The sequence below is a fragment of the Dipodomys spectabilis genome, unplaced genomic scaffold, assembly GCF_019054845.1.
Source record: "Dipodomys spectabilis isolate Male_0828 unplaced genomic scaffold, ASM1905484v1 ptg000054l, whole genome shotgun sequence".
NCBI classification, from domain to species: domain Eukaryota; kingdom Metazoa; phylum Chordata; class Mammalia; order Rodentia; family Heteromyidae; genus Dipodomys; species Dipodomys spectabilis.
In genome coordinates, this window is record NW_024870731.1 from 26,014,845 (window position 1) to 26,041,050 (window position 26,206).

Here is a 26,206-nt window from a genome sequence, read left to right on the forward strand (position 1 = left end):
CTTCTGGCTTTGGGGGAGTTCACTGGTGTTAAGAGTCTCACAAGCTTTCCTGCTGGGGCTGGCTTTGTACCATGATCCTCAGATCTCAGCCTCCTGAGTAGCTCGGATTACAGGCATGAGCCACTGGCACTGGGCTGTGGGACACTCTTATTCCAACCTGTACTAAGTCTAGAAACCATGTGACACGTACGTGGTTTGGATGTGGTCATGGTATTTATTTATAATATACTTTCACAATGTGTTAATTAATTAATAGTGGAGAGTAATGCTTATTCATATATGGAATATACCTTTTCTTGGAGCACTCTGCATGGAGGGGGCAAGTCCCGCCAGGTTTTCCTAATCTCTTTGGTTTGGGAAGTGCGGGAGGATTCTCAGGTTGAGTGCCCTGCATGGCCCACTGGTGCCAGCATCCGACCCTTCAAGTCAGCTTGGAAGGGCACGTCAGCACTTCCAGTTTGGAAAGAAGTGACAGAAAGTGGATTCACAGAAGCCTGGAAAGACTCGAGTGCATTCGTGGAAGGTGTCTTCGACCCCACAGCTCACTTTTCACATGACATCACGAAACCCGCAGGGCACTGGGCTCACGGCCGGAACGTGGAGAGAAGTTCTGTCATTGGCCACTTTTCCTCATGACCCGGATGATGCTGATTCTCTTCCAGAACGCCTGTGGTATGCCGAGAAAGCCCGATGGCCAATCCCGACGGCGCCTCCTCCGTCCTGAGTTCATGGGCGAGACAGTGAGAGACCCTCACTCTCCCAGTGTCACGCTGGTGGGGGTTGCAGGAGACCAAGGCACCATGGGTAGAAGCAAAGCATATTAACAACGGCGACGACAACCAAGTCCAACTCTTTCCCAAAGAAAACATGTCCAGAAATCAGGGCCCATAGCTGCCCTTATTCTCTCCAAGTGACACATCCACTGGAAGCTGTCCTTCCATCCTCCCTTTTAGTAAAAATGTTTCCATTTCGGAGCCTGAAGATCACTTTAAAAAAATACAATAGTAGCACCAAGGCAGCACACTTTTTGTTCTTGTTTTTCCCAGAGATCATGTGACACGGAATACTTCATATAAGGAATAGCTGGCACAGTCTGTGATACTACTTATTGGCTAATGATCATTTTCCTACAGTTGCCAATAACTACCCTTATGGGACTCTCATAGCACCTTGATGACGGCTAGGTTGTTTTAAAAAACAAAGACAAAAACAAATCACAATTGTTTTTTTTAAAAAAAAGGTAACAGGAACACATTTACAGCTAAGAAGTAAACAAGAGTGTACCGTGATGCAAGTCACCTTTGTCCCGGAAGGACATAGAATGTAGGGTACGTAAAATGCAGCGGTCGGACTGCAGGAGCCCCGGGAAGCAAAGGCAGTCACAATAAAATCATTTTACGTACAAAAAATATTACATCACAATAAATAATTTCAGACATAAATATTAAACTTTACATCATTAGGATATTCCACAGGTTGAGTAAGCCCTCATTTAGAATAGTTGGTGTGGTTGTGTTTCCCATTCCAGAGTTGTACAGAATGTGGTAGTAGCTGAATACACATAATAAGATTTTGGGGGAATGAAACTCAAAGGCTACACACGAAATATCACTTCTGTTTCAGATGCACCTTCTACGCACTACTGTGTGTACAAGGTCATGTTGCATAGGCATTTAAACAATGGTTGTGCATGAAGTCTGGTCTTGGTGAGGAATTTTTCTAGGTCAGGGGTCACACTGGCGATTGAAAGTTTCAGAAGTTGGAGCATTTCCGATTTCAGGTTTTCAAATCAGGGATGCTCAACCTGTATATATATTTATATATCTATGTACATATCTATATACATATGTCTATATACATACATCCACACACTCACATACACACGTATACAGGTATACACACATGCACGCGCACACACATGCACACACACACTCTAATTTAAGGTGGAGGTATTGCTTTACTATCCTTCATCCATCCCAGAATGTCTTCCTCTTCAGAGCATCTGAAATAAAGAAATCAGGAAATGTAAGTCTTCTGTCTCAAATGCCCTAAGTCAAGAATAGGTAGAACAGTGAGTTTTCCATGTAGAGTCAAGAAACACATGATTTTCTTTGGATTTAAGAAGTGTTACTGTTTTTATTTTTGCTCTAGTGACCTGGAAGTTGCAGGAAAGTAATGAAGAATAAAAAATTACTAGGATGAAATCGCCTTCTCTGAGATAATATTCAAATACTCAAGTATTGGTATATTGCTTTCCAAGCTTTTTATAATATATATTATGCATTTTAAATAATATGCATAGCATAATTTTCCTACCATTGACACTATGCAGATATAAATATTGTATGGGTGTAAGTACTGCATATATGTCCTGATATATGTTATGTATGGTATCATATATTAGAATAACAATAGAACATATACAAAATTTATCTTACTGGATATAAAATATAACCAAATGTCAAGCAGGTCACCTTCAGCTGGCACAATAAAGAAGTGGCTCTGCTTTAACCCTTCCAAGGAAAAGTAATTAAAGATGTTAATCAAACAAAAAAATTCAAATAAAATAATAATTGGGTGATACCTGCTGAATTTTGCCTACCCTGAGCCTATCTTCTTTATTCTAATAAATCTCTTCTAGTCCTTTGGAGACAGTCCCTCTTCTAACTGAAGCTACCATTTAACTTTACATGGATTCCCTACCTCAAGTGCCATGTATACTGTGATTGGCTCACGAGCAGCCAGTCAGAGCCAGAGTTATTTTTTAGAATGAATGCTGCATGCTAAGAGTATTTATTTCAACCATTAGTTACAAGATATATATATATATATATATATATATATGTATATATATATATATATATACACACACACACACACACACATATATATATATATATTTTTTTTTTTTAACAAATTTTCTCCTAGCACTGCCTGGGAACATAATTTGGGGAGACACTTTCCCTGAGGATGTAACAAGTTAAAAGCCATCACTACCGACGATTAATGACAGATAACTGTTTGAGCCTCTGTATCCATCCACCCCTAAACTTAAGACACTACTTAGAAATTTCAGTTATTCAACATATTACCTATATTTCCTTTACCCCTCACTGCAGAAATACTACTAATTTGAGAACATAATTCTGTAGCCAGATGTGTAATTACACATTAAAGTATGAACACACACATCTCAAATAGGCACTGTTGTCTCTGGATCTTAAAGACCTGTACAGGGTAATGGATGGACTGATAATAAAAGATATAATGGTGCTGGACGCCGGTGGCTCACACCTGTAATCCTAGCTATTCAGGAGGCTGAGATCTGAGGATCAAGGTTCAAAGCCAGCCCGGGCAGGAAAGTTTGTGAGTCTCTTATCTCCAATAAACCACTCAGAAAACTGAAAGTGGCACTGTGGCTCAAGTGGAAGAGTGCTAACCTTGAGCTGAAGAGCTCAGGGACAGCATTCAAGTCCAGAGTTCAAGCCCCATGGTCGACCAAAAAAAATAAAATAAAATAAAAAAAGATATAATGGTGAGCCCTTTTCCCTTGTATGTGAAGAGACCAAAAGAAGAAAAGATAACCCATTCAGCTCGGTGTCCAGCAGAGGGAGCACTTGCTGGACTAATGTAGTGAGACCAGCCACTGCCAAATGTTCATGGAGATGTTCTGATGGGGTTCATTAAAGTGTAGATTCTAATCTTTTTGGTAAAGATTCAAAATGAAAATCATGCATGTAAATTGCTTAACATGGCAAGCAGGGGATCAGTAAATGTCATTGTTATTATTATTGTTGTTGTTATTATTAACTTCCTAGGTATATTTATCAAAACGTGATCTGTGAGTCTCCCTGCATCAGAATTCCCTGTATTGGGCTGGACACCTGTAATCACCCAACAGGCTGATATCTGAGAATCAAAGTTTGAAGCCAGCCCAGGCACATGAAAGTCTGTAAGAACTCTTATCTCCATTTAAAAAAATAAGCAAGAAGTGGAGGTGTGGTTCAAGTAGGAGAACACCAGCTTTGACTGAAAAAAAGCCAGGGGACAGTGCTCATGACTTGAGTTCAAGTCCAAGTACTGGCACTCACACACGCACACACACGCACACACGCGCGCGCACACACACACACACACACACACACACACACACACACACTCTTCCCTGTATGAAAAATTCAGAGCCTGGATCTACTGGACTGCTAATGCAGAAGGATCTCTAGAGCTAGATCACACTAGGCTGCATTTTCAATAGGCAACACAGAGCAACTGGATATATAAGACCTAGGACCCTCGTGCCCCAGAGTGAGGACAGGTAGCTTCCATCATGTGAAGATAGATGAGTTGGTAGATAAAAACCATCACAGGAACAGGTCAGCTTCAAGATGTTTCACAGGAAACCCAATTAGGCTACAGAAAAATAATTATAAGATGGGCAGACGGACATAGAAATACTTACCTTGGCTATAGAACTCGAACCTCCAGGCCAGTACCAGAGGATGGAGTGCATTTTCCACAGTAACCACCACATTTCCCTATGACTCGGGTCCCGTCCTGCCAAGAGATCACATCGTCATAGATTGCTTGCCTGCCAGATGTGTGCAGGATGTGTGCTGGCTGTGGAAGAAATAAGTTTTATACACACAGCAGTCCGGCCTTCTGAACTGAAATGAAGCCCACACCTCACACTCATACTCAGCAGAATCTGGTAGGTGTTGAGTGGAGAAGAATGAAGCTTGCTCCACTGTAAGTGACTGGAAGTCTCAGGTTAGTCCTGGCTATTTTCCACTAGGAGGAACTTGGAGGAAGATCTTCAATGTACAGGGAGTTCCAGGTCCAGTCAGGTACTTGATGGGTTTGATTGCCTATCATGGATTGAATCCTCACCAATTTCAAAATTGCCTTGTGAGGAGGACAATTTGAATTCCTTGCTTCATCCTACCACAAGGCAATTCAGTAGCTAAGTGGTAGTAAACTTTTTTTTTTTTGTTTTTTGATTGTAGAGCTTGAACTCTGGGCCTGGGCGCTGTCCCTACGCTCTTCAGCTCAAGGCAAGTACCCTACCACTTGAGCCACAGCGCCACTTACGGTTTGCTGGTTGTTAACTGGAGATAAGAGTCTCATAGACTTTCCTGCCAGACTGGCTTTGAACCGTGATCCTCAGGTCTCAGCCTCCTGAGTAGCTAAGATGACAGGCGTGAGCCACCGGTACCTGGTCTAATTTTTTTTTTTTTGAGCTCAGGACCAAGATTACAATTTTTTTAAAAATAAGAGCTGTTTCCATCCAATCACCATAAGTGAACATTAGCTTTGCTACTGATTTGCTGCTGTTGCTTCTTCTTAATGAATTGAGCTGAGCAATTCAAAGCAAACCAGCCCATGGAGGCGGAGTTGGACACTGTTGAAATCACAATTGATGCCAGCATGCTTTCACACTTCCTGTGTTTCCGGAAGTTAAACCAAGCAGCTACCTCTTTCTACCACATGAGCTTACAGTAGCTGATTTTCTGTGTATAAATGGCAATTCCTCATTGTATTTTCACTTATTTAAGCAGGAAGGGATTTTGTATTTGAAGATCTATTTAACAAGGATGTTCAATCGAGAAGCTTCCATTTCAAGTGATTAATTTGCAATGTAATCATAGACTGGAAGGCAAATATCAAGAGAAACAAATGCTAATAGAATTCTATAAATGCTTGCCAAGTTATGAGCATGCTCAATTAAAGTTACATCCTTGTGGACAGCTATCTGGGTTCAGCAATCTTAATGAATGTAGGAAGAAACTTAGCAACATGAAACAAAATCTCATTTCAGATCCGCACTAATGGATGGCATTTCTTTACAATTAATGTCTGATAATAGAAAACGTTGAACAAAATATTTTTCCTCTGTTAATATTCCTCCCCCCACCCCCACTTTTTAACTGGTAGATTTGCATTCAAAAAATTTACTCTGTAAGATAGATGGAGGTGAATTTGATCAATATGCATTATATGTAAGTTGTAAATATTACAATGAATCGCCTATTTAGTATTAACTTACAAAAGTAAACGTTTTATTATTTTGAATTTAAATATTTTTTGCCCATTCTTTTCTCCTTTTAATTATTCTTTTTTTTTCCTTTTTGCTGGTCCTAGATCTTGAACTCAGGGCCTGGGCATTGTCTCTGAGCTTCTTCTCGCTCAAGGCTAGCACTCTACCACTTGGGCAACAGCGTCACTTCGAGCTTTTGCTGTGTATGTGGTATGCGGAATAGAACCTAGGGTTTCATGCATGCTAGGCAAGCACTCTACCACGAAGCCATCTTCCCAGCCCTATCCTTAATTTTTAATGCTTTTGTATTATCTTTAAGCAGTCGTCCAAAAGGGCTTCAATTCAACAAATCAGCTTACGAGAACAATGCATGTTGAGATTCATGTCACCCCTTCCATCATTTCTCACCCACACCTCCCAACCCCAACCATCTCCTCAAGTTACCTGATCCCATTTTCACACTGAATACACTCAATGTGCATTGGCCCACCCTTCTTTTATATGAATGCATATGTGATATTATCAGTTTTCTTTTGCTCCCCCAAATCTAAAATATTTACTCCTTGGTCTTTCACTAAAAAAAGGTTGCTGACGCCTGGCCTCAGCCTTACACTATATAACTTGGACCCCACTCCCCAGACTCCATCTCTCCAAAATAACTAGCAAAAAGCTGGACTGGAGGTGTGGCGCAAGCGGGTAAAGTGCCAGGGGTGAGCTTTGGAAAAAGCCAAGAGAGAGTATGCAAGCCTTTGAGTCCGGGCAGGCAGTGTTTTAACAAGGCTGGCTGGAGATGCCGAGGCACAGGAGAATGAGCTTCCACCGGTTTCCTTCCTGCACACTTCGACCCAGCCTCTAGCGCAGGCTGGGTGGAAGAGGTGCGATTTCCCACAGCGTCCCCAGGGGGCGCTGCTCTGTGGCCCACCATGTAAACCAGACCCCGGCCACAGGCTGCCAGGAGCTGGGCAATCCCAGTGTCTGGGTTTGCTCGCCGGGCCCTGAGATGAACTCTCTGAGCCCAGGCTCTCAGGGCTGTTGCAGAACAGCAAGGTCAAGAACAAAACAGCTGCCAGAACCCGTCCCAGGGTGGGCACAGTCGGTGCAGTTGCCACTGTCTCCAGCAGGTGGCGCTCCAGGCTTGAATTGTTTTTAGCATCTGGGCTGACAAGTGCAGGGTTGATTGACATTTGGCTAACAGAACTGCAGTGTATGTGACACAGCTATGTTGATGTTTCCTACCAACACGTTTCAGCCTGCTAATCTTTTTTTGTTCTTCTGGGTTATTGAAACATAATGAACATTTCAAAACATGTTATGCATGATAAAATTATATTAATTTTGTTTTTCAGTCAAAATTCTCTACATAGAAAAGGCGTTTAGGAAACAAGACATGGAGCTGGGTGCTTGGTGGCTTACACTGTAATCCTAGCTACTCAGGAGGCTGAGATCTGGAGGATCGAGGTTAAAAGTCAACCTGAGCAGAAAAATCTCTGAGACGACTTCCAAAGTAACCAACAAAAAGCTGGGCTGGGGATATGGCTCAAGTAGTAAAGCAGAAGCCAAGCAAATGTGAAACCTTGAGTTCAAATCCCCACACCAGCAACTTCCTATCCTAACTGGACATTTTCCTCTTAATAAATTTGGGGTGAGGGGGGAGATTGAGCTGCTACTTAAAATTCCCATTTTAACTAGGTAGAAAAAAAGGGTTTTTTTTTTTAATAAAGTTGCCACTTTCAGCAACTAAAAGTATAAGCTGCCCAGTTAAATTTGAAATTTGGATAAAAACAAGTAATCCTAAAAAATATAAGCATGTTGCATGCAACCTATAGGACATAGTGTAGAAGCCTTCACTGTTTATTTGAACTTCAAATTGTGTACTTTCTTGTCCTTTATCTAACAATTCTATTTGGGAATGATAACCAGTTTTCCTCTTTTTCCTCTTCTATGCATATATCTGCGGGGTCAGACACAGCAGGGCTGGTGACTGAGGGGACACCTATGCATCCATGAATCAAGCTCTGTCCCCATGTTGTGCGGACTCAAGACAGAAAGACAACTGTGGGCAGCCTCAGTTTCTGCCCAGGGTGGTGTTGGTGGTGAGAGTCTACTCAAGCTGGAGTTTCACTCTCCAGGGTTTCAGTTCCCTTTAATCGGAGAGAGAGAGGAGCCTGGTCACCTAGGTTTAAAACCTCTGGAGGACAGGCTAATGTGCCTCAGAGAGGGAGGCCACCCATTTCTCTAATTGTCCAGAAAGATCACCTAGCCCTCAGGAATTCTAATTGCTCTCAAAGAAACCCACCTCATCCTGTTCTCTGGGTTCACTAGTGAGCCGCTTGGGGACCAGATACAAGCTATCTGAGCCCAGCCCCTGCACGGGACAGACCTGTCCTGATGTCACCTCCCAGGTATGGCTGTCTGCAACACTGAGACTTCACAACAGAACTCACCGGAAAGGTAAAGTAAGCCTTGGCACACCACACATCTAAACACTTCACCCTGGATTGCAGGATGGTTTGACACATGCGTTCCTTTAGCGCCACCCCTGCAGGGGTGTGTGTGTGTGAAAGAGAGAAAGAGACAGGCACAGGAACACAACCCCCAGTCCCTAACCACTCAACCACCTTACCGGTGACTTCTTGATGTCAGAGACGGCGTAATTCCCTTGGGACACCCATCTGGCAGAGTCGGTTAGGGACAGACCTGTTCCGTACAGGTTGATGCTGAAGCGGCCCTGGAACAGATAACCAGCACAAATGACTTTTAGTTTACTGTGGCGTCCCAGACAAAGGCAACCCAAGGCAAGGTGCTTGAGAAAGAAGCGTATTCATTAGTTATGACAGTCACTCATTTATGGAAGCCGGCGCTGGCTACTTTACGTTCATTGTCTCCCTTATCCTCTCGAGAGCTCCAGGAAAGAGATTTTTCTTTACAGATGGGGAAAACTGAGGCTCAGCAGAGGCGATGAATGCCCCCACGCACCCTGGGGATTCAGGAAGAGCTCAGCTCCTATCTTCCTGACTTCAAAGTCTTCCTTCCCAACCACCTCCTCTCAGCTTCCCTTGCCCAGCAATCCCGACGTTGCTCACAATTATCAGATTCCTTCAGGAACAAAATGCCACAGTCTAATTTTTCTAACAAGATCTAGCTGCCAAAGCTTGCTGGGCATCCAGCCCCCTGGGACATAAACACACTGCTGGTTCTAAGCACAGCAGGGCGCAACTTCAAAGCAGAGGTACTTCCCCAACATCGCCAGCAGAGGGCAGGCTCGGCCCACTCAAGACAGCTAGGGACCACGCCGGCATCTTTCCCAACTAAGGAAAGATTTTCCCAAAGCCCTAAGGGTACTTCAAGGGTGGCCTCCAGCGTGTCAAAGTTTATCTGTGTGTGTGTGTGTGTGTGTGTGTGTGTGTGTGTGTGTTGTATGCATACACACACAGACACCATCGGTTTCTCCAAAACCTCCCCAGCAAAGGGCAGTTTCGGGACTGAAAATGCTTTGAATGACCAGGATCTCTGAATCTGCTGATCTACTACTTGAGTAAAACCCTCCTCTATAAAGCCAGAAAGAAGGGAGGCGGCTCACAGCCACACAGTCATGAGCCTCCACCGAGCTCTTCAACCCAGGGATTCCATTCTGGACATTCTCTTCAGACTCAGGACCTCAGTGTGCACATCTGTAAAATGGAAGGTAATGAAACAACTTCTGGATTCTGTGGGGAGTCGAGACAAGGCCTAGCCATTGCACGACTGGTGTTTAGTAGATACCCCAAATACTGGCATTTGTCCCTCATTTTCTAATTGCTTCTCTTCAACCTAGCAGGGGCGTGGTGTTGATGATGTATCTTTATCTAGCTATATCTAACTACAAAGATATAAATAGATGACAGACAGATAGACAGACAGATATGTTCTGATACTAGGGCTTGAATTCAGGGCCTTAAAACCGTCCATTAGCTTGTTCACTTAACAATGGTACTCTATCACTTTAGCCACAGCTCCACTTCTGGCTGGTTTTTTTTTGTTTTGTTTTGTTTTTTAAATTGATTAATTGGAGATGAGTCTCATGGACTTTCCTGGCTGGACTGATTTCAGAACATGATTCTCAGATCTCAGCTTCAGATCTCAGGCCTGAGCCACCGATGCCTGGCTAGCTTTATTTATCTTAGTAGTGGTTGGTAATACACAACTAGCCACTTGATAGATTCTCAATAGATATTACATCCTAGGTCCCCAAGGGAGGATTCTAGGGAGAATTCCAGGGGTAGGAAAGGAGTTATGGTTCTTGTCTGCTGCTGAGCGTGCCCACCTGCTACTATTAGTATTATTTAACGCAGGGTCTCACTGTGCAGCCCAAGCTGACCTTGGACCTTCAATCCTCCTGCCCTAGCCTCCCAAGCGCTGAGAAAGAGGGGGTAACCCCCACCCATGGCTTTTCTTACGTTACTGTCACTCCTATTTAGAGAAGCTAGCCCTGCCATCGTAGGCCACCCTGTTACCATGGACACTCTTTTCCTGATTTACGTTCAACATGCCTTCCATCCTCACTACAGAAGAGAGACTTGGAAGTTCTTAGATGGTCCAGACCACTGCCCCGTCTGCCTCCTGATACTGCCCCCAACCAACCGGACATCTGTGTCTGAGCATGCTCTATATGGATCTATGACAGAGTGACAGCCCCGAATCCAATAGGAGTTGTGCTGTGCTGCTCATTGTCCGGCCTTCTCTGCGTTTCCATCCAGCATCCTGGCAGAGGAGCATAGTCCTCATGCATCCCCAAGCTCTGTTCTCTCTGTTCAGCGTCACCTTTGACCCTGGGTTCTAACCAGCATAAGTGTGATAGCCACTAACTCTCGCTGCCCATTCAAAAGAAGGAAAGCCACTAAGCATCATGCCTACCCTAGGTGGTCCACAGAGGTTTGCAAAAGACATGCTTAGACTAGCCATGGGTCCTGCTCCATCACTGACAAGAAGAATTGCTGCAGAGATGCCGCTTGGCTACAGAAAGCCAAAGACACATTTGTCCTCATGGAAATGTGTTCAGACGTAATTAGGCTCTTACCTAATTACCTCGGTACCCCCACTTTCTTGGGGGTGCTGTGGGGATTATTGACAGCTGCTATCTTTAAGTAGGCTGAGCACGGTGCTTCCCCTCCTCCCCCCCCTGCCCCCGTCAGTGATACATGGGTCATTGATACCAACGCAACACCAGCAATGCCAGGTGTCTGGGGTCAGGACACAAAGGATTCCAACACAGGCTAGGGGATGAACTACGTTCGTGGAGAAAAATCCTCAAAGCAAAGGCAGTAGATAAAGCAGACATGACAGACACGCAGAGGGGCCTCTCTTTGATTTCTGCACAACCATTGGGTCAAAGGACAGATTACCCACTCTGAAGTAGAGTGCTTCCCACAGACTTTCATGGAAAACTCATTTCAAAAACATCCTCCCCCCCCCCACCATGCTGCCACTGGGACTTGAACTCAGGGCCTGTATGCTGTTTTTTAGGTTGGTTGGTTTGTTTTCCATTCTAGGCTAATGTTCTACCACTTGAGCCACAGCTCCATGTCCAGCTTTTTGGTGGTTAACTAGAGATGAGTATCTCATGCACTTTCCTGGCTAGGCTGGCTTCGAACCACAATCTTCAGATCTTAGCCTTCTGGGTAACTAGGATTACAGATGTGAGTCACTAGTGTTCAGCAGAAACCCCATCTTTCACGACTACAGTTACTGCTCAGTAACTCAATAAACATCTGTGGAACCAAATCCTAGTAGAGTCCTGATATGATTTGAAGCACGGGTTAGGAGAAATAAAATCACAGATTAACTTAGTAACTTCTCACTGGTTTGGGGGTCACCCCAAGTGACAGCAACTGCTTCTCATCAGAATCGAGTGGGTCAGTTCCTTTGCCTCTCAATTATTGAAAATAAATGGATACAAAGTACCATTCATTCAGGAAAGCTTCCCCAAGGACATGCATGGAGGAATGAAGAAGTCCGGAGGCTTCTGAACAAGAGCTGGAGAGGGAGGCAGATTAGCAAGCCCACACAATGGGGGCCTGAGGCCACCCATTGTTCCTCAGAAGATGCACTGCAGAGGTGTTCTGCCTTTACCATCTTGCCCTTTGTTTATTTCCTTTTTCCCCACACAGCCTCCTTTACACCTCTTTAAAAAGCCAGTCCAGATGCGTTTATCTTCCAGTGGTCTCTGTAGTTGGAGGTAAATCTATCCATCTTGGGGAGACATGCTGGGGATTCTGAAGACCCCCAGTTCCAGGCCCCCAGACCTTTGAAGATCCATCTCAAAGGGATTAATTCCCAATACTGCCTACAGCTTTGGAAAGACCTCGTGTGAACCTAAGAATCGAAGAACATCCAGAGGCCAACTTCCCTCGTCCAGAACAGTGCATTCATTATGTCTACCCTGCTGCCCGAGTATAGTCGCTTCTTGAAAAGAAAAAAAAAAGAACCAACCAACCAAACAAAAAACAAACCCACTGCCTACTCTGCAAAACGAGCAATGCCAAGGCTGATGATTACAGCATGTTTCAAAAGGCCACACCTCCGAGAGGCCGGCCAGTGGAGAAGAACACAGCGAGGGAAAGAGAAGGGAGCTGGAGAGACATCTAGGAGAAGACTGTGGATTTACACCCAGGCTCCTGCGTCCCCTGCAAATTCTGCACAGCTAAAGACCGAGTCATGGACACTGAGGATGTGTTATTATTCTGTCGTGATTGTTTTACCTGTCACTGTCCCCACTGGGCCATGAAGTGGACAGGGGAGGGACATTTGTGAGTTTTCAATCACCTGGACGGTGCCTAGCCCCAAGCTGACACTTAATGAACATGAGCAGACTTGCTAAGACATCCCGTGAGGACAGTCGCGTAGACCCAGGCAAGGCCTGGAAAGCTGGCCACCTGCAGGTCCCATCACTACTGAACATAAAACCTGCCAAGAGACCCCACAAGACTTTGAAGAAGTCTTTCCAACTTCTTTCTCTACTTATATATTTTTTTTGAAAGAAAACATAGGGGTCCAACAAGGAAAACAAAACAAATCACATCTCACCCCCTCCCCAACTTCCTACAACACAGCAAGTACAACAACAAAACCCAAAATACACCGATGGAGTTGCCCTGCATGAAGGAATAAATTACGTCTTTGCATTGAACCTAATCCTATGCGTAGTTTTCTACAGTGTGAAATAACCAGTCTCTGCTCTGTGTGTGTGTGGGTGGGTGTGTGCGTGCGTGTGTGTATGTTGGTCCTGGGGTTTGAACTCAGGGGCTGGGCACTGTCCTTCAGCCTTTTTTGCTCATGGCTAGTGCTCTGCCACTGGAGCCCTAGCTCCGCTTAGGGCTTTTGGGTGGTTAATTAGAGATAAGGGCCTCACAGACTATCCTGCCACCCCCTTGCTATCAAATGCCTTGTTGTTTCTAGATTTTACCACTCCACAGGCTGCATCTCTTGGGGTGGGGTTCCCCATGAGACTCTGAGCAGGGGGGAGGCCCCGGGTGCAGGGAGGGCCAATGGCCCTGCAGAGGTGCCATGCTAACTGCATCTCCAAAACAAATGAGCTGACAAGGTGCCCCTGTGGAGGAGTGGGGTGAGCCCCGAGGAGCACGTACCTGGGGGCACTTGGCAGCGCTGTAGCAGTCCCCAGCCGTGGCAAAGGGAACGGGGTGGCCTTCGCTGGTCCTGGCAAACTGTAAGTCAGTGGCTGCAGGGTGGAGGGCGGGGATGGCCGGAAAGAGACAGAGACGGGACAGGATATTAACAGGGAGGCAGAAGATGGATAATAATACGGAATGGCAGCGAATGAAACCAGAAGCATGAGTGAACAACTGGACCCAGAGGTGGGCCCTCATTCGATTGGTGGTTCTGAGCTCTGTTCCCTGGGTTTTGTCAGTCCTGGAGGAGGGACTCCTCACAGTATGATTCCCTCACCCCCACCGAAGAAGAAGTTTCACAGGACTTTTGGAATTGACGGCTACAGAAATGAATGTGGGGGATTGCCTCACGTCAGTGGGGTGTAATTGGGGCGATCGCCACCTTTCTGCTTCGCTGTCTTGCAGGCTTACACTGGGGCCAGAAGCTGAAGGGGGTAGAGGGGGGGGACACTTGCAGCTACTTAGGAGCTGGTCTCTGAGGCTCTGCTGTCCTCCGGTGGCCCAGGCACGAAGACTGCCAAAATGTGGAGCACGGAGAACCCACATCTTGAAATTATTAATGGCCGTTTCTCAAGTGTGGGGCTAGCTTGCAGTTTTACCAAAAACAAAAAGCAAAACAACAATAACAAACCAACCCCCAAACCAACACACACACACACACACACACACACACACACACACACACACACAATGCTGACCACAGCTCATATTTGAACTATCTGATTGCTTTTGAGATGAGCTCTCCCAATGCCTGAGAGAGGAGGCTGGGAGAGGGGGTGGAGCCAGGGTTGGGCTTGGCTCTTCCTGCCTTGTCTTTTAGAGCCTGCTGAAGGACTAGATCTTTCTGCAGAGAGCTGCACTTTGGTGGGAGGGAAATCTCTCCCTTCAGCCCTCACTCATTAGGCAAGCTGAAGGCAATTAAAAATACCTTTGGTACAAATCAAGTTTCATTTACCCTGAGAGGAATACAATGCAATATTCTGGGTAGAATGTTAATGAGGAAAAATTATTTATTCAGTATTTCTGTTTTTCCTCCATCCATCCATTTCAAGGAACATGTTGAGATATATTTTTTTCCCCACTCTTATGATTAATGGCCCTAAGAGAAACGCTGTGTTGGCCAGAGTAGGAAATCAGTCCTTGTATAGGCTTGCTAGGAAAGGTAATTCTAAGCTCCATTTTTCTTCTGTAAATTGACAATCAGATAAAATTAGTTTTCTGCCTGTGTATACTGTGCTTGGGGGGAGCTGGAGGGTGTGTGTGTGTGTGTGTGTGTGTGTGTGTGTGTGTGTGTGTGTGTGTGTGTGTGTGTGGCGGGGGGTTGCTTTACAAATTGCTTAGCTTTGGGGTTTCAGATCTGCTGTTTCTTCTGGTCCACTAACATCTGGTTCCCAACACCTACATGCTAACCCCCCAAGAGACCATGAGACTTAAAGGTCTTTGTGTGTGTGTGTGTGTGTGTGTGTGTGCACGCGTGCGTGCGCACCAGTATTGGGACTTGAACTCATGGCCTGGGTGCTGTGCCACATGTGCTGTGGTCCTACTTTTGGCTTTTGCGGGGGAGGGGGGTGGTGAGTTGGAAATAAGAGTCTCATGGGCTTTCCTGTCTGGGCTAGGACAAGAGGCTAGGATTACAGGCATGAGCTATCTGGTGACCTTAAGGTCTTAATCTCAATACTGTGTTTTCTGGGGTGCTGCCCTGAGCCCCCATATTCAATGATGCCCATTGACTCTACTTCATCTCCTTTCTTTCCTCCCTTCCCTTCCTTCCTTCTCTGTCCTTCCTTCCCTTCTTCCCTTCCTCCCTCTCTCCTTCCTTCCTGCTGCTTCAATCAGATGGAGATGTGCCCAGTGCCAGGAGTGTTCCAGGCTCTGAGGATCCAGGAGTGGATGCCAGGGACACAGGCCAGCCTCCGGCAGGACCAGTGTGCCTGCTGAATGGAGGAGGAGCAACTCTCTAGCCGCCAGCTCCCTGCACTCACTTATGATCTGCATGCTGCTCAGGTCGATCCGAATTTTCTGGAAGCTGGAAAACCCAGCGGCGGTATAATCCTTCCGACACTGGCAGTCATCGCGCCGGCTGCCATTGTAGGGACATTCTGTTGGGTTGTGCAACCTACATTACAGGAAGAACATTCTGGTAAGGATGGGAATGTTTTCCTGGGGGCCTCCAGGTGTCTGGGCTCTTCTGAGGCTGGCTGTCCTACCTGTGCCCGTAAACCTCAGAGAAATTCTCAGAGTCACCATGAACCAGCGTCACGTATTCCTTGGGGCGATCAGACTGCATCCCTGCACAGAATACCTGGAAGACAGATGAGCAGAGAGTTGCTCAGAAATAGGACCGTGAGAACAACGATCTAGAATGATCTAGAATGATCCAGAATGATCTAGAAAAAAAAAAGTCTGGTTCATGGCATCACCTTTAGGAGTTTCCCTCTCACAGTCAGGAAATATTCACCATCCTCACGGACACCATTGAGTCTTTTTACTTCCTTGCAGGTCTGGGGTAACTCACCTGGAAGATACAAATTGTACAAATCAGATTTAATGACCTGGACCGCACTGTTCACACTAAGACTCTTTAGCAAAGGAAGGAATTTCTTTAAGAAAAAAAAATGAAGAAGAGTGTATTTCTAAAAAGTCTGGCAAATACATAGCAAAGAAATCTTGCTCTTCGAGCTTGGGATGGCATGCTTACAGTTATAAACATTATGGCAGGTTTTCTGTTCGTCCGGCTTCAAGTCGTCGAGACACAAGTGGCTGGGCTGGTCCTCATTGGTTAGACATTGCACAGATCTGTGCATGACTCCCACGCCACAGGACACGGAACACTGTAAGGCAAAGGAGAGTGAGCACGTGGCTCCATGTGGGAGACGCAGGCTGGCAAGCCTGAGGAGCACAATGCTCTACGGTCCCACAAAAGGCAATGGCCTAGATCCTGCTGTGCTCAAGCATGGAAATCATGTTCATTGAACACCTACTACAGACTGGTCTCTGGGCCAAGCTTTAGATACACATGTTTGAGCTTCATATACATATATCGTACATACAATACATAAAGCTTAGGTATATGTAAAACTTAAACTGTCATATATGTATGAGAATTTTATACCTACATATGAGATTATACGTAATTGGAAGTGTACATAAATTTTTGCACTTAAAGTGCACGATAACGCAATGATACTGTACTATCATTATTCTGTTTTCGTTTTTCTCTTTGGCTAAACTGGGGTTTGAATTCATTGGGGTGGTGTTCTACCACTGGAGCCACGCCTCTAGCCATGCTTTTTTTGGGGTCTGGGCTATCCTTGAACTGCAATACTTCAGATCTCAGCCACTTGAGTAGCCCAGGATGACAGGTGTGAACCACCAGTGCCTGACCCATTATCCTGTCTTTATACTGAGTAGATCAGACTCAAAGGTTAAGAAATGTGTTCAAGGTCATTGGGGTGCTAACATTCCAGCCCTGATGACTTCCAACTTATCACTTTTGCTCCATCATTTTTAAGATTGAGAATCTGGATGCTGTGTCATTTTTTTTTCCAGCACAGATTCAATTTAGAAAACTCTGAACTAAAGAAAAAAAATCCAATTTAGAAAATCTTATTATATTTCTAACGTAATGAAGTTCTCCTAACACAGAACCACTTGAATGTACAGAGACTCCCAGACAGAAGCAGCAGAATCTCCTCCTCAAGTGACTCTAAGTTCCAGATTCTAAGTCCTCATTTAAAAGGAAGAATTAAATATGTGTACCGTAAACAACCTAATAAATGGACCACGCAGAGCCATCATAACCTACGGACTCATTTTTGGTCCCCCCCCCAAGCACCCATTTTATAGATGAGGAAACAGAGGAAAAAAAATCCCAGAGCTTGCATCCTCCAGGGAGGGAGCAGAGCCAGGATTCAGTTGTAGAGGAGCTGAGCCTATGTGCTAAGCACCAAGCCCCTTCTCTTCCAGCACTCACATGCACGCTGCTAACTGCGGTTTCTCCCTCAAGGAAAGGGATTCGGGTGAGCTGGCCAGCCTTCAGAAAGAACAGGGTAAAGACTTGAGCTCTGACGACTCAGTCATCGACTTACACTTCCCCAGTTGCCAACCCTCCAGGTGGCCGAGACGGGGCAGTCCCTCAGGTAGCAGGGGTGCACGCTGGGGGGCTGCGTGCCGGGGCAGTTCATGGTGGTTTGGTAGCTGTACTCATAATTCTCCTTGCCGGTGTAGATCTCGCTGCAGGAGACCAGCCTTTGTTTGTAGCCCTTCCCACAGGTCACTGAGCACTGGGAAGAGAGGGGAGGGTCACTCCTCACCTGGGGGCAGCCACAATGGGCCCCAGCCCTCCACCCCGGCCTGACCCCAGCACACAGATCGTGCTCACTCATCAGCTCATTTATTCATCCGCAGCTGTAGCCAGAGTACCCAGGAGGCGGGCGACCCGCACGACCTCCCCTCCCCACCTGGGGGTCCTCCTGCAGGTGGGGGCCCCACAAGCCCCTTCTCTGTGCTCTGAGAGAAGGGAGGAGGCAGAGCTCAGCTGCCACCAAACCTGGGTAGGGGTGGGGGGGTGAGGTTGGGGTGTGGCAGGGAGGCCTGTCTGCTGTGAGTCTGTGCTTCCAGCATGAAATGCATTCAGACAAGGAGTCCTGGGGCCAGGCCCCCTTCCTCCCTGGTGCTGAGCGCTGTGTTCTCTTCCCTCCTATTTTCTCTCTCTCTTCCCTATGTGCCTTCTACCACCTGAGCCACAGCACCACTTCTGGCTTTTACTGTTTACAGTGATGCTGAGGAATTGAACCCAGGGCTTCATGCATGCTAGGCAGGCACTCTACCACTAAGCCACCTTCCCAGCCCTGCCTATGTGCTTTGATTGGCATGTTCTTCTACTTCTCTCCCTGCCTTTCTGTCTATCTGTCTGTCTCTCTCTCTCAGGTGCATATGTCCTTGTCTCTCAACCTTCCTTATGTGCTGATCTGTGACCCTTCCCCCCAATACTGAATTCAAGGCCTGGGACCACGATACCCAGCTCTTTATGTGACTTGTTTATGTGAACCATATAGTGCTTCAAAATACTCACTACTGAAAGGAAAGCGGGGGCTGAGGGGTGGCTCAGTGACTCATGTAGCAGGTCTTGCATCAGGTCCTCACCAGGTATGTAACTCAAATGAGTGAGAAGGAAGTGAGCCACCGCCTGTACATAGCACGAGCTAGATGGCCACAGTTGCCACACCTCTATTGTGTCTTTAGCATAAAATATACTTTTCCTGCTGCTTACATTTCCTGAGGCACTTGCAAGCATCCTATGAATCTATAAACTCTTTAAAAATAAATCACACCAACAGGACATCAACATGAATCACAGAATGCAGAATGCAAGGAACATTGGGGCCATCTTCTAGACCTCTCTCCTCGTTTGCGTGTCTGTGGCCTAGGTGGGTGGGCGGAGGGACCTGCCCGAATATATACAGTTCTCAGGTGTGGAATGGGCAAGTGGATCTAACCCAGCCCATTCCTGCCACTCTGAGGCCCCGGCTGATCTGCAGGCAGTCACAGACCCCGCGGGACAGTACCTCTGACCACTCTCCTGTGATCCACACATACTCGCAGGGCTGCAAGCTGCAGCTCTCGCGGTCCGCGGGCCGCTGGCTGGCATCACAGTGTGCGGCATGCACCTCGCCTTGGTCCTCGGCCACGCATCTCACCCGGCGGTACCGGGTGCCTTCGCCACAAGTCTTGGTACACTACAAAAGAAGTGGAGAGGTATGAGGCTTGACAGATGGCTTCCAGGATCTCAGTCCTGCCATTGCTGGGTTCCTGTTACTTTGCAGCCTTTAAGCCCATGAGATCTCCAGGGCAGGGGCTGTCACTGAATAGCACTGCTCTTGGCTCAGGTGCTGGTGTCACACCTGCCTGTCTGAATGATGAAGCACAGCAGAAGGAGCAAAGCTCAGGCTGGCAAAAGTCTTCATTGAACACTTAAATACTTGAAATGCACAGCGCCAAGGCTGGGAAGTGGCTCAGCATTAGGACAACAGCTTAATATGCACAAGGCCATGAGTTGACTCCTCAATGCCACAAAATAACCACCTCTCCAAGACCTCAAAATGGATGGTGCCCTTTTCATCCACGATAAAACAAAAACGAAACCTGTGAAGTGATCACCAGAAGAAAAGCTTTAACTACTTTAGAAAAGGGAATTCCACACCTGTAACCCTAACAACTCTGGAGGCTGAGATCTGAGGATCACAGTCCAAAGCCAGCAAGGGCAGGAAAGTCTGTGATTATCTCTGATTAACTACTAAAGAAAGCCAGAGTGGAGTTATGGCTCAGGTGGTAGAGCTCTAGCCTCGAGCAAAAAAGCTCAAGGATAGCACCAGGTCCTCAGTTCAAAGCCTAATACTGGCATACACACACACACACACACACATATATATACAGACAGACAGACAGACAGACAGACAGACAGACACACACACACACACACACACACACACACGCTAATTCCTTAGACAATTAGGATTTAGATGACTCTGAGAAGATGGTGACAGTTGAGCAGCTACCCCTGACAAGCCTTCCAGGATGCTCACTGTCACTAATCCATAGACTGGAACCAATGCCAGGTGAGAGTAGAAGGTCACGCTTCCCGGAGACTTTGTATGTGTCAAGTGTTTTCTCCTCTGTCACGATAAATGGTTAAACTACCATGAAGCTATTTTGCCTGTGGTAGAGAAGGCAGCTGGGATAAAGTAACTCTTTGGGAAAATTAAAAATTAAACTGGGTAAATAAGTGACTGAACTCATGCTTTGGAAGTCATCAAGAGTGACACAAAATTCCTTTCTCCTGAAATCTTCCATGCTGGTGAGGCCACGGGAGATGGGTGAGCAGAACTGAAATGCAGGCAAGTGCCGGGAGTTTGTCAGCACCCCCAGACACCAACCAACGATTTATGATTCTTTCTCCTATCCTGGGTTATGACCTAGAATATTCCAAACAACAGGAAGGAAGTTCACATAGTCTTATTTTTAATTTCTAAAGGGTTTCCTCAAATTTCATTCTGACTTTTAGGGAAGAAGAAAAACCCACCTCTACCAAAGGCATAAGTAACACCATGAACTGATAAATGTCAGAGGATGCACCGTAGTTCAGCAGTTGCTGGGACACATAGACACCTTGCCCGTAGTGCCTTTAAATGTGCTGAAATGAATAGTGGGAGGAATTTGATGGGGATGAGGCCCTAAGACAATCTCGTGAGGTACTGCCTTATTCAGGCAGGTTGGTGGTGACATGAGTGATTTCTAAACAAGATCATTTATTGCCGTTGGTAGAAATTGTCTCTCCTTAAAGGCTGTAATCAAGACGCTTTCCACTTTGAAATGTATCTTTTTGTACAATTCCCTAACCACGGGGGCACAAAAATCACTTGATAGTCACAGGCTCTACATTTTAAGGGTTATTTTCTTTGGAGAGGAAGGAATTTGTCGTGGCTCATGTCACCCGGCTACTGCTAGAAAGCATCTACAAGGACGTGTCACAGAATGAAGGGAGGGACTGGAGAGCACAGGGTTTAGGATGCTCTACGTGTTTTTTTTGTCTGTTTGATTTTGTAGAGCCTGGGTTGAACTCAGACAAGTGCTCTACTTACTGCCTGAGTCCCATACCCAGTCCTTTTGCTTTAAGTTTGGTTTTCAGATTAGATCGTAGAGAAGGTCTTGGAATGTGATCCTCTTATCATTACCTTCTGAGTAGCTAGGATTACAGATGCAACCACTGTAACCTTGCTTAGTTTTGAGATAGAGGCCCAGAAACGTTTGCTTGGGTTGGTCTTGAACCAGGATCCTCCTACCGCTGCATCCCAAGTAGCCGAGATTTCAGGTGTATACCACCATTTTTGGCCTTCATTGGTAATTCTTTAGATCACATGATTTAAGGTCTGGGGTTTTAAAGCCTTCCTCATGCCTAGTGTCTGGCACCCTGAAAGTGACCTATTTGCTGAATAAATTCATGAGGAAATGAGTTTTAGGGTTAATACACCTGCGTAAACATTGGAAACCCTGATTGGTTCCTGTGGCCAATTTCATGAAAATCTTTTCAATCAATTGGTCAAGTACCCAGTGCTCAGTACTAACTCCTCAGGGAGAAGATGAGCTTAGAAATCATGCTACGACTGGTCAGAATAAAAGTCAGGAAACTCCAAATATGTAAGAAGGGGGGCAGAGTGCAACAGAAACAGGCCGGGCAGTTGTATAAAGGCCAGCTGGGTCTGGGCACAGCATGTCCATGGCCTTGTGACAAGAAAACACAGCAGCTGTTAGAGGAACAGCCATTTGTACAACCGCTTCCCTCTACAGGCTTCCTTCTAAATAGTTAAAGGGACAGAACTGCCCTTCTCTCCCTGCACCTCTGGGCCTCCTCCTCTTTCCCTCTCTCCCTGATCATCTTCCATTCCACCCACTTTTGTCCATCTTCTTTCAGAGATTCACCCATTTAAATGCTGGAGAAAATCTTGGATGACAAACTCTTATCTTCTCCACAAGACAAGAGGAAAAAAAATCCCACAGTACTTCAGACTTTTCTTGTTAAGAATAACAGGGAGACCTAGGATCTTAGTGGCAGGAACAGCCAGCCCTGGAGTGGTCCAGCAGTGGGAGCAACTCCACAGCAGGAACAGCCCAGCAGGTGAGCAGGAGGAGCAGCCCAGCGGCTGAGTGGCAGGAGTGGTCTGGTGTGGGAGCTGCCTGGTGGTAGAAATGGCAAGAACAGCCCAATGGCAGGAGCAGCCAGGCTAGTGGCAGTGCCCAGTGCATGTTGATCTCAAGAGACCAGAATCTAACCTTTCCAGTCCCTGCAGCAGTCCTGACTGAGCTCCCTCCAACTAGCCTGGGGCTGAGCATGCACACGGGTGTTTGCTGGTCCTGGGACTCTGTGGGAAAGCCTACCCTGGGTGAACTAGTCTAAGCCAAGCAAGGGCTGCCACTAGTCAGGTGAAACAGGCCAAGCTGGGGTCACAGCCCAGACAATCTGAACCCAAATGCCTAAATCACAATGAAAAATTACAAGATTAATGAGCAATGAAGACAATAAACTAAGTCAACAACAATCCAGGGAAGGACTCCAGTGAGAATGAAGAAGAGATGGATGACAAAAGAACCATTAAAGAAGTGGTGACAGAATTGGTCAATAACATAAAAGGGGACATGCAAAATCAACTTCAAAAGCTCAAAAAAGAAATGACAAAAATCCAAGACTCTCAGAAAGATACGGAGGGAAAAAGAGACACATTATACAACACATTAAAAGTTGAAATGAGGGCTGGGAAGTTGGCTCAGTGGTAGAGTGCTTGCCTTGCATGCCTGAGGCCCTGGGTTCGATTCCTCAGCACCACATAAGCAAAAAGAAAAAAGCCGGAAGTGGTGCTGTGGCTCAAGTGGTAGAGCGCTAGCCTTGAGCTGAAGAGCTGAGGGACAGCGCTCAGGCCCAGAGTTCAGGTCCCACGACCGGACCCCAAAAAATAAGTAAGCAAATAAATAAATAAATAAATAAAAGTTGAAATGAGAACTGATCTTGGAACCATAAAAGGTTCAATTTCCACAATGTAAACCACAGTAGAATCCATAGGTAACAGAATAAGTAAATTGGAAAAAAGAACTTCAGAAGTTGATGATAAAACAGAGGAGCTAGAACAAAGTCAAAAGTATGGAAAAAACACTCAGAACCTACCACAGGGAAGTCCAGAAATTGGCAGACTCAGCTAAGAAATCAAACTATGCATAATTGGGATCAATGAGGGGGAAGAATTTAATAGTAAAGGCATCGACAACCTATTCAGTAAAATAACAGCTGAGAACTTTCCCACTCTTAAGAGAGAAAATCTCACCTGCTTAACAGAAGCATATAGAGCCCCTAGTAGACTGGATCCAAGAAGAAACACTTCTAGACACATCATAGTAAAAACATCAGATTTGCATAGCAAGGAACTGATTTTAAATGCCACAAAACTAAAGAAGGAGCTATATTACAATGGAAAGAAAACCAGAAGACAGTAGACCTCTCCACACAAACCCTCACACAAGGAGAGCCTGGAATGTTATAATCCAAGCACTGAAGATCAACAACTGCCAACCCAGATTGATCTACCCAGTGAAACTACCATTTACACTGGATGGTGAGCCCAAAACCTTCCATGACAAACAAAAATTACAGAAATTCATGATCACCAAACCAGCATTACAAAGAATTCTAAAGGAAGGAATACAACCTGAAAAAAACAATCAAAATCAAAGAAACACATCAGACAAAGATCGTTAGAAGATCAATTTAGTAAACACAGGAAGAAGACAAAAACAAAATATAGGAAATCAAGAAATGGCAGGAAACATAACACATCTCTATATAATAACCCTAAATATTAATGGGCTCACTCCTCCACTCAAAAAAATAGCTGACTGGATAAAAATAAGATCCATCCATTGTTTGCATTCTGTTTTGGGTTATTTTTTAATTGATTAAAACTTCCACTAATTGTGATAGATGTCTTTTAGTATATTATTACCTGTCACATTTATTGAATAAATAAAAGATACTAATCTGTGATCTTTGGTAAAAGAATTCAGATACAGACATTTGCACAAAATAACATACGTTTAGATATAAAGAACCATCAAGAGCATCGTAAAGGTCATCAAGCTAACTTGAATAGAAAACAGCCCTATTGCCAAAAAAAATGCAGCACAGTCCCAAGCAAAAGGTCTTTCTTTCCTCCACTACCTCACAAAAAAATCAATCAATCAATTAATTAAAAAAATAAAAAAAGAGTAATTTGAGCCCTTTATGAAAAGCACTGAATCGGTCATGAGTAGGGAGGAAAGAGCAACCAAAGGCTTCTGAGAAGTGACAACTTGCATAAAGACTGATGGAATTTACAGGGAGACTGGGGTGAGGGCAGGAGCAGGGTAGCCTCACTGTGATGTAGAGAGGTACTGGAGAAGAATGGCACTCTCTAGATTTTTTTCGTTTCAAAAAGCAAACAAACAAAAACCCCAAATAAAAACACATTTGCTTGCTCTTGATGGTTCTTTATATCTAAACGTATGTTATTTTGTGCAAATGTCTGTATCTGAATTCTTTTACCAAAGATCACAGATTAGTATCTTTTATTTATTCAATAAATGTGACAGGTAATAATATACTAAAAGACATCTATCACAATTAGTGGAAGTTTTAATCAATTAAAAAATAACCCAAAACAGAATGCAAACAATGGATGGATCTTATTTTTATCCAGTCAGCTATTTTTTTGAGTGGAGGAGTGAGCCCATTAATATTTAGGGTTATTATATAGGGTTATTATATCATATCCCTTGATGTGAAAGGTGCATTATCCTATGGACTTAGTACTTACAATCTGACTTTGTTAAAAGGATAAGTGTCTTTATGGATCTGGTGAAATTAATAAGCAAATCCACTGGAAAATCATTCTCAAAGATATTAAAAATCTCTTTTTGTTGTTCTATTTTTCCCCAGAACAGCCTCATGAGTACTCTAGTACAAAACTAAACTACATTATAGTTTATATTTTATTACATTATGGTACAAAACTACATTACATACTAAAGTGGAGAGACAAATCACTGCCCAGTACTGGTGGGCACTACTGGAAGGCCAGCCGGCTGGGCCTCCTCTGAGCTCGAGGGGAGACCCCACACAGAATGACAAGCATCTCGGGGAAAGCTTGTAAGTTTTAGAGTGGCTGAGGCAGCCGGCTGGTCTCACTGAGATCCTGCAGCCACGCTTGCTGTTCATTCTTACTCTGGAGATATGCAGACTGCAGCCCGAACCTCAAAGTCAAATCCGCATCAAGTGGGGTGACACATTCCTTCTCTGCACCCAGCCCTTCTGTTTGTACTTTGCTTTGTGCTCACTAATTTGTCCTGGGCTGTCCTGGAACATGATCCTCCTACCTCTGCCTCATGAGTATCTGGGATCACAATAGGTGTACCCCACCATTATCGACTGGGCATCCTCTTGTATAATTATTACACCTTCCCTTCAGAGGCTAACAAGAGCACACAATGTCCTGTGTCCGCAGCGTAGCCAAAGGCTGCACAAGGAACTGAGGGGCTGGAACTGCAGCGAGTCTTTCCCACGACAAAGCTTTAGGTCTGACAATCAAGCAACTGGACTTAGAATCTCACTTTTAAAAGTGGGTTATGCTAGGTGCTGGTGGCTCATGCCCATAATCTTAGTTACTCGGGAAGCTAAGATCCGAGGATCATGGTTCAAAGCCAGCTGGGGCAGGAAAGTCTGTGAGACTCTTATCTCCAATTCACCTCCAGGAAACCGGAAGTGGAGCTGTGCCTCAAAGTAGTAGAGTACTAGCCTTGAGCCAAAAAGCTCAGGGACAGTGCTCAGGCCTTGAGTTCAAGCCCCATGACTAATAAAAAGAAAAAGAAAAGCAGTTTGTAATCCAATAAAGGGAAAATGACTTTGAAATCCATTCTCTAGGTAAAAACC

General features: G+C 45.2%; 1 protein-coding gene across 1 annotated transcript in view; it reads right to left on the reverse strand.

Annotated features, from left to right (window-relative positions):
* Positions 1-207: 207 nt before the first annotated feature.
* Positions 208-26,206, reverse strand: part of Adamts9 (ADAM metallopeptidase with thrombospondin type 1 motif 9) — a 148,271-nt gene continuing 122,272 nt past the window's right edge. Inside the window, exons 31-40 of the mRNA XM_042680270.1 lie at positions 19,266-19,436; positions 17,787-17,981; positions 16,397-16,529; positions 16,119-16,213; positions 15,906-16,000; positions 15,681-15,814; positions 13,657-13,748; positions 8,658-8,762; positions 4,460-4,554; positions 208-2,002 (exon numbers count right to left, since the gene is read on the reverse strand). Coding sequence (XP_042536204.1) covers positions 4,465-4,554; positions 8,658-8,762; positions 13,657-13,748; positions 15,681-15,814; positions 15,906-16,000; positions 16,119-16,213; positions 16,397-16,529; positions 17,787-17,981; positions 19,266-19,436 — 1,110 coding nt within the window. The 3' untranslated portion in view covers positions 208-2,002; positions 4,460-4,464. The remainder of the gene's footprint in view (positions 2,003-4,459; positions 4,555-8,657; positions 8,763-13,656; positions 13,749-15,680; positions 15,815-15,905; positions 16,001-16,118; positions 16,214-16,396; positions 16,530-17,786; positions 17,982-19,265; positions 19,437-26,206) is intronic.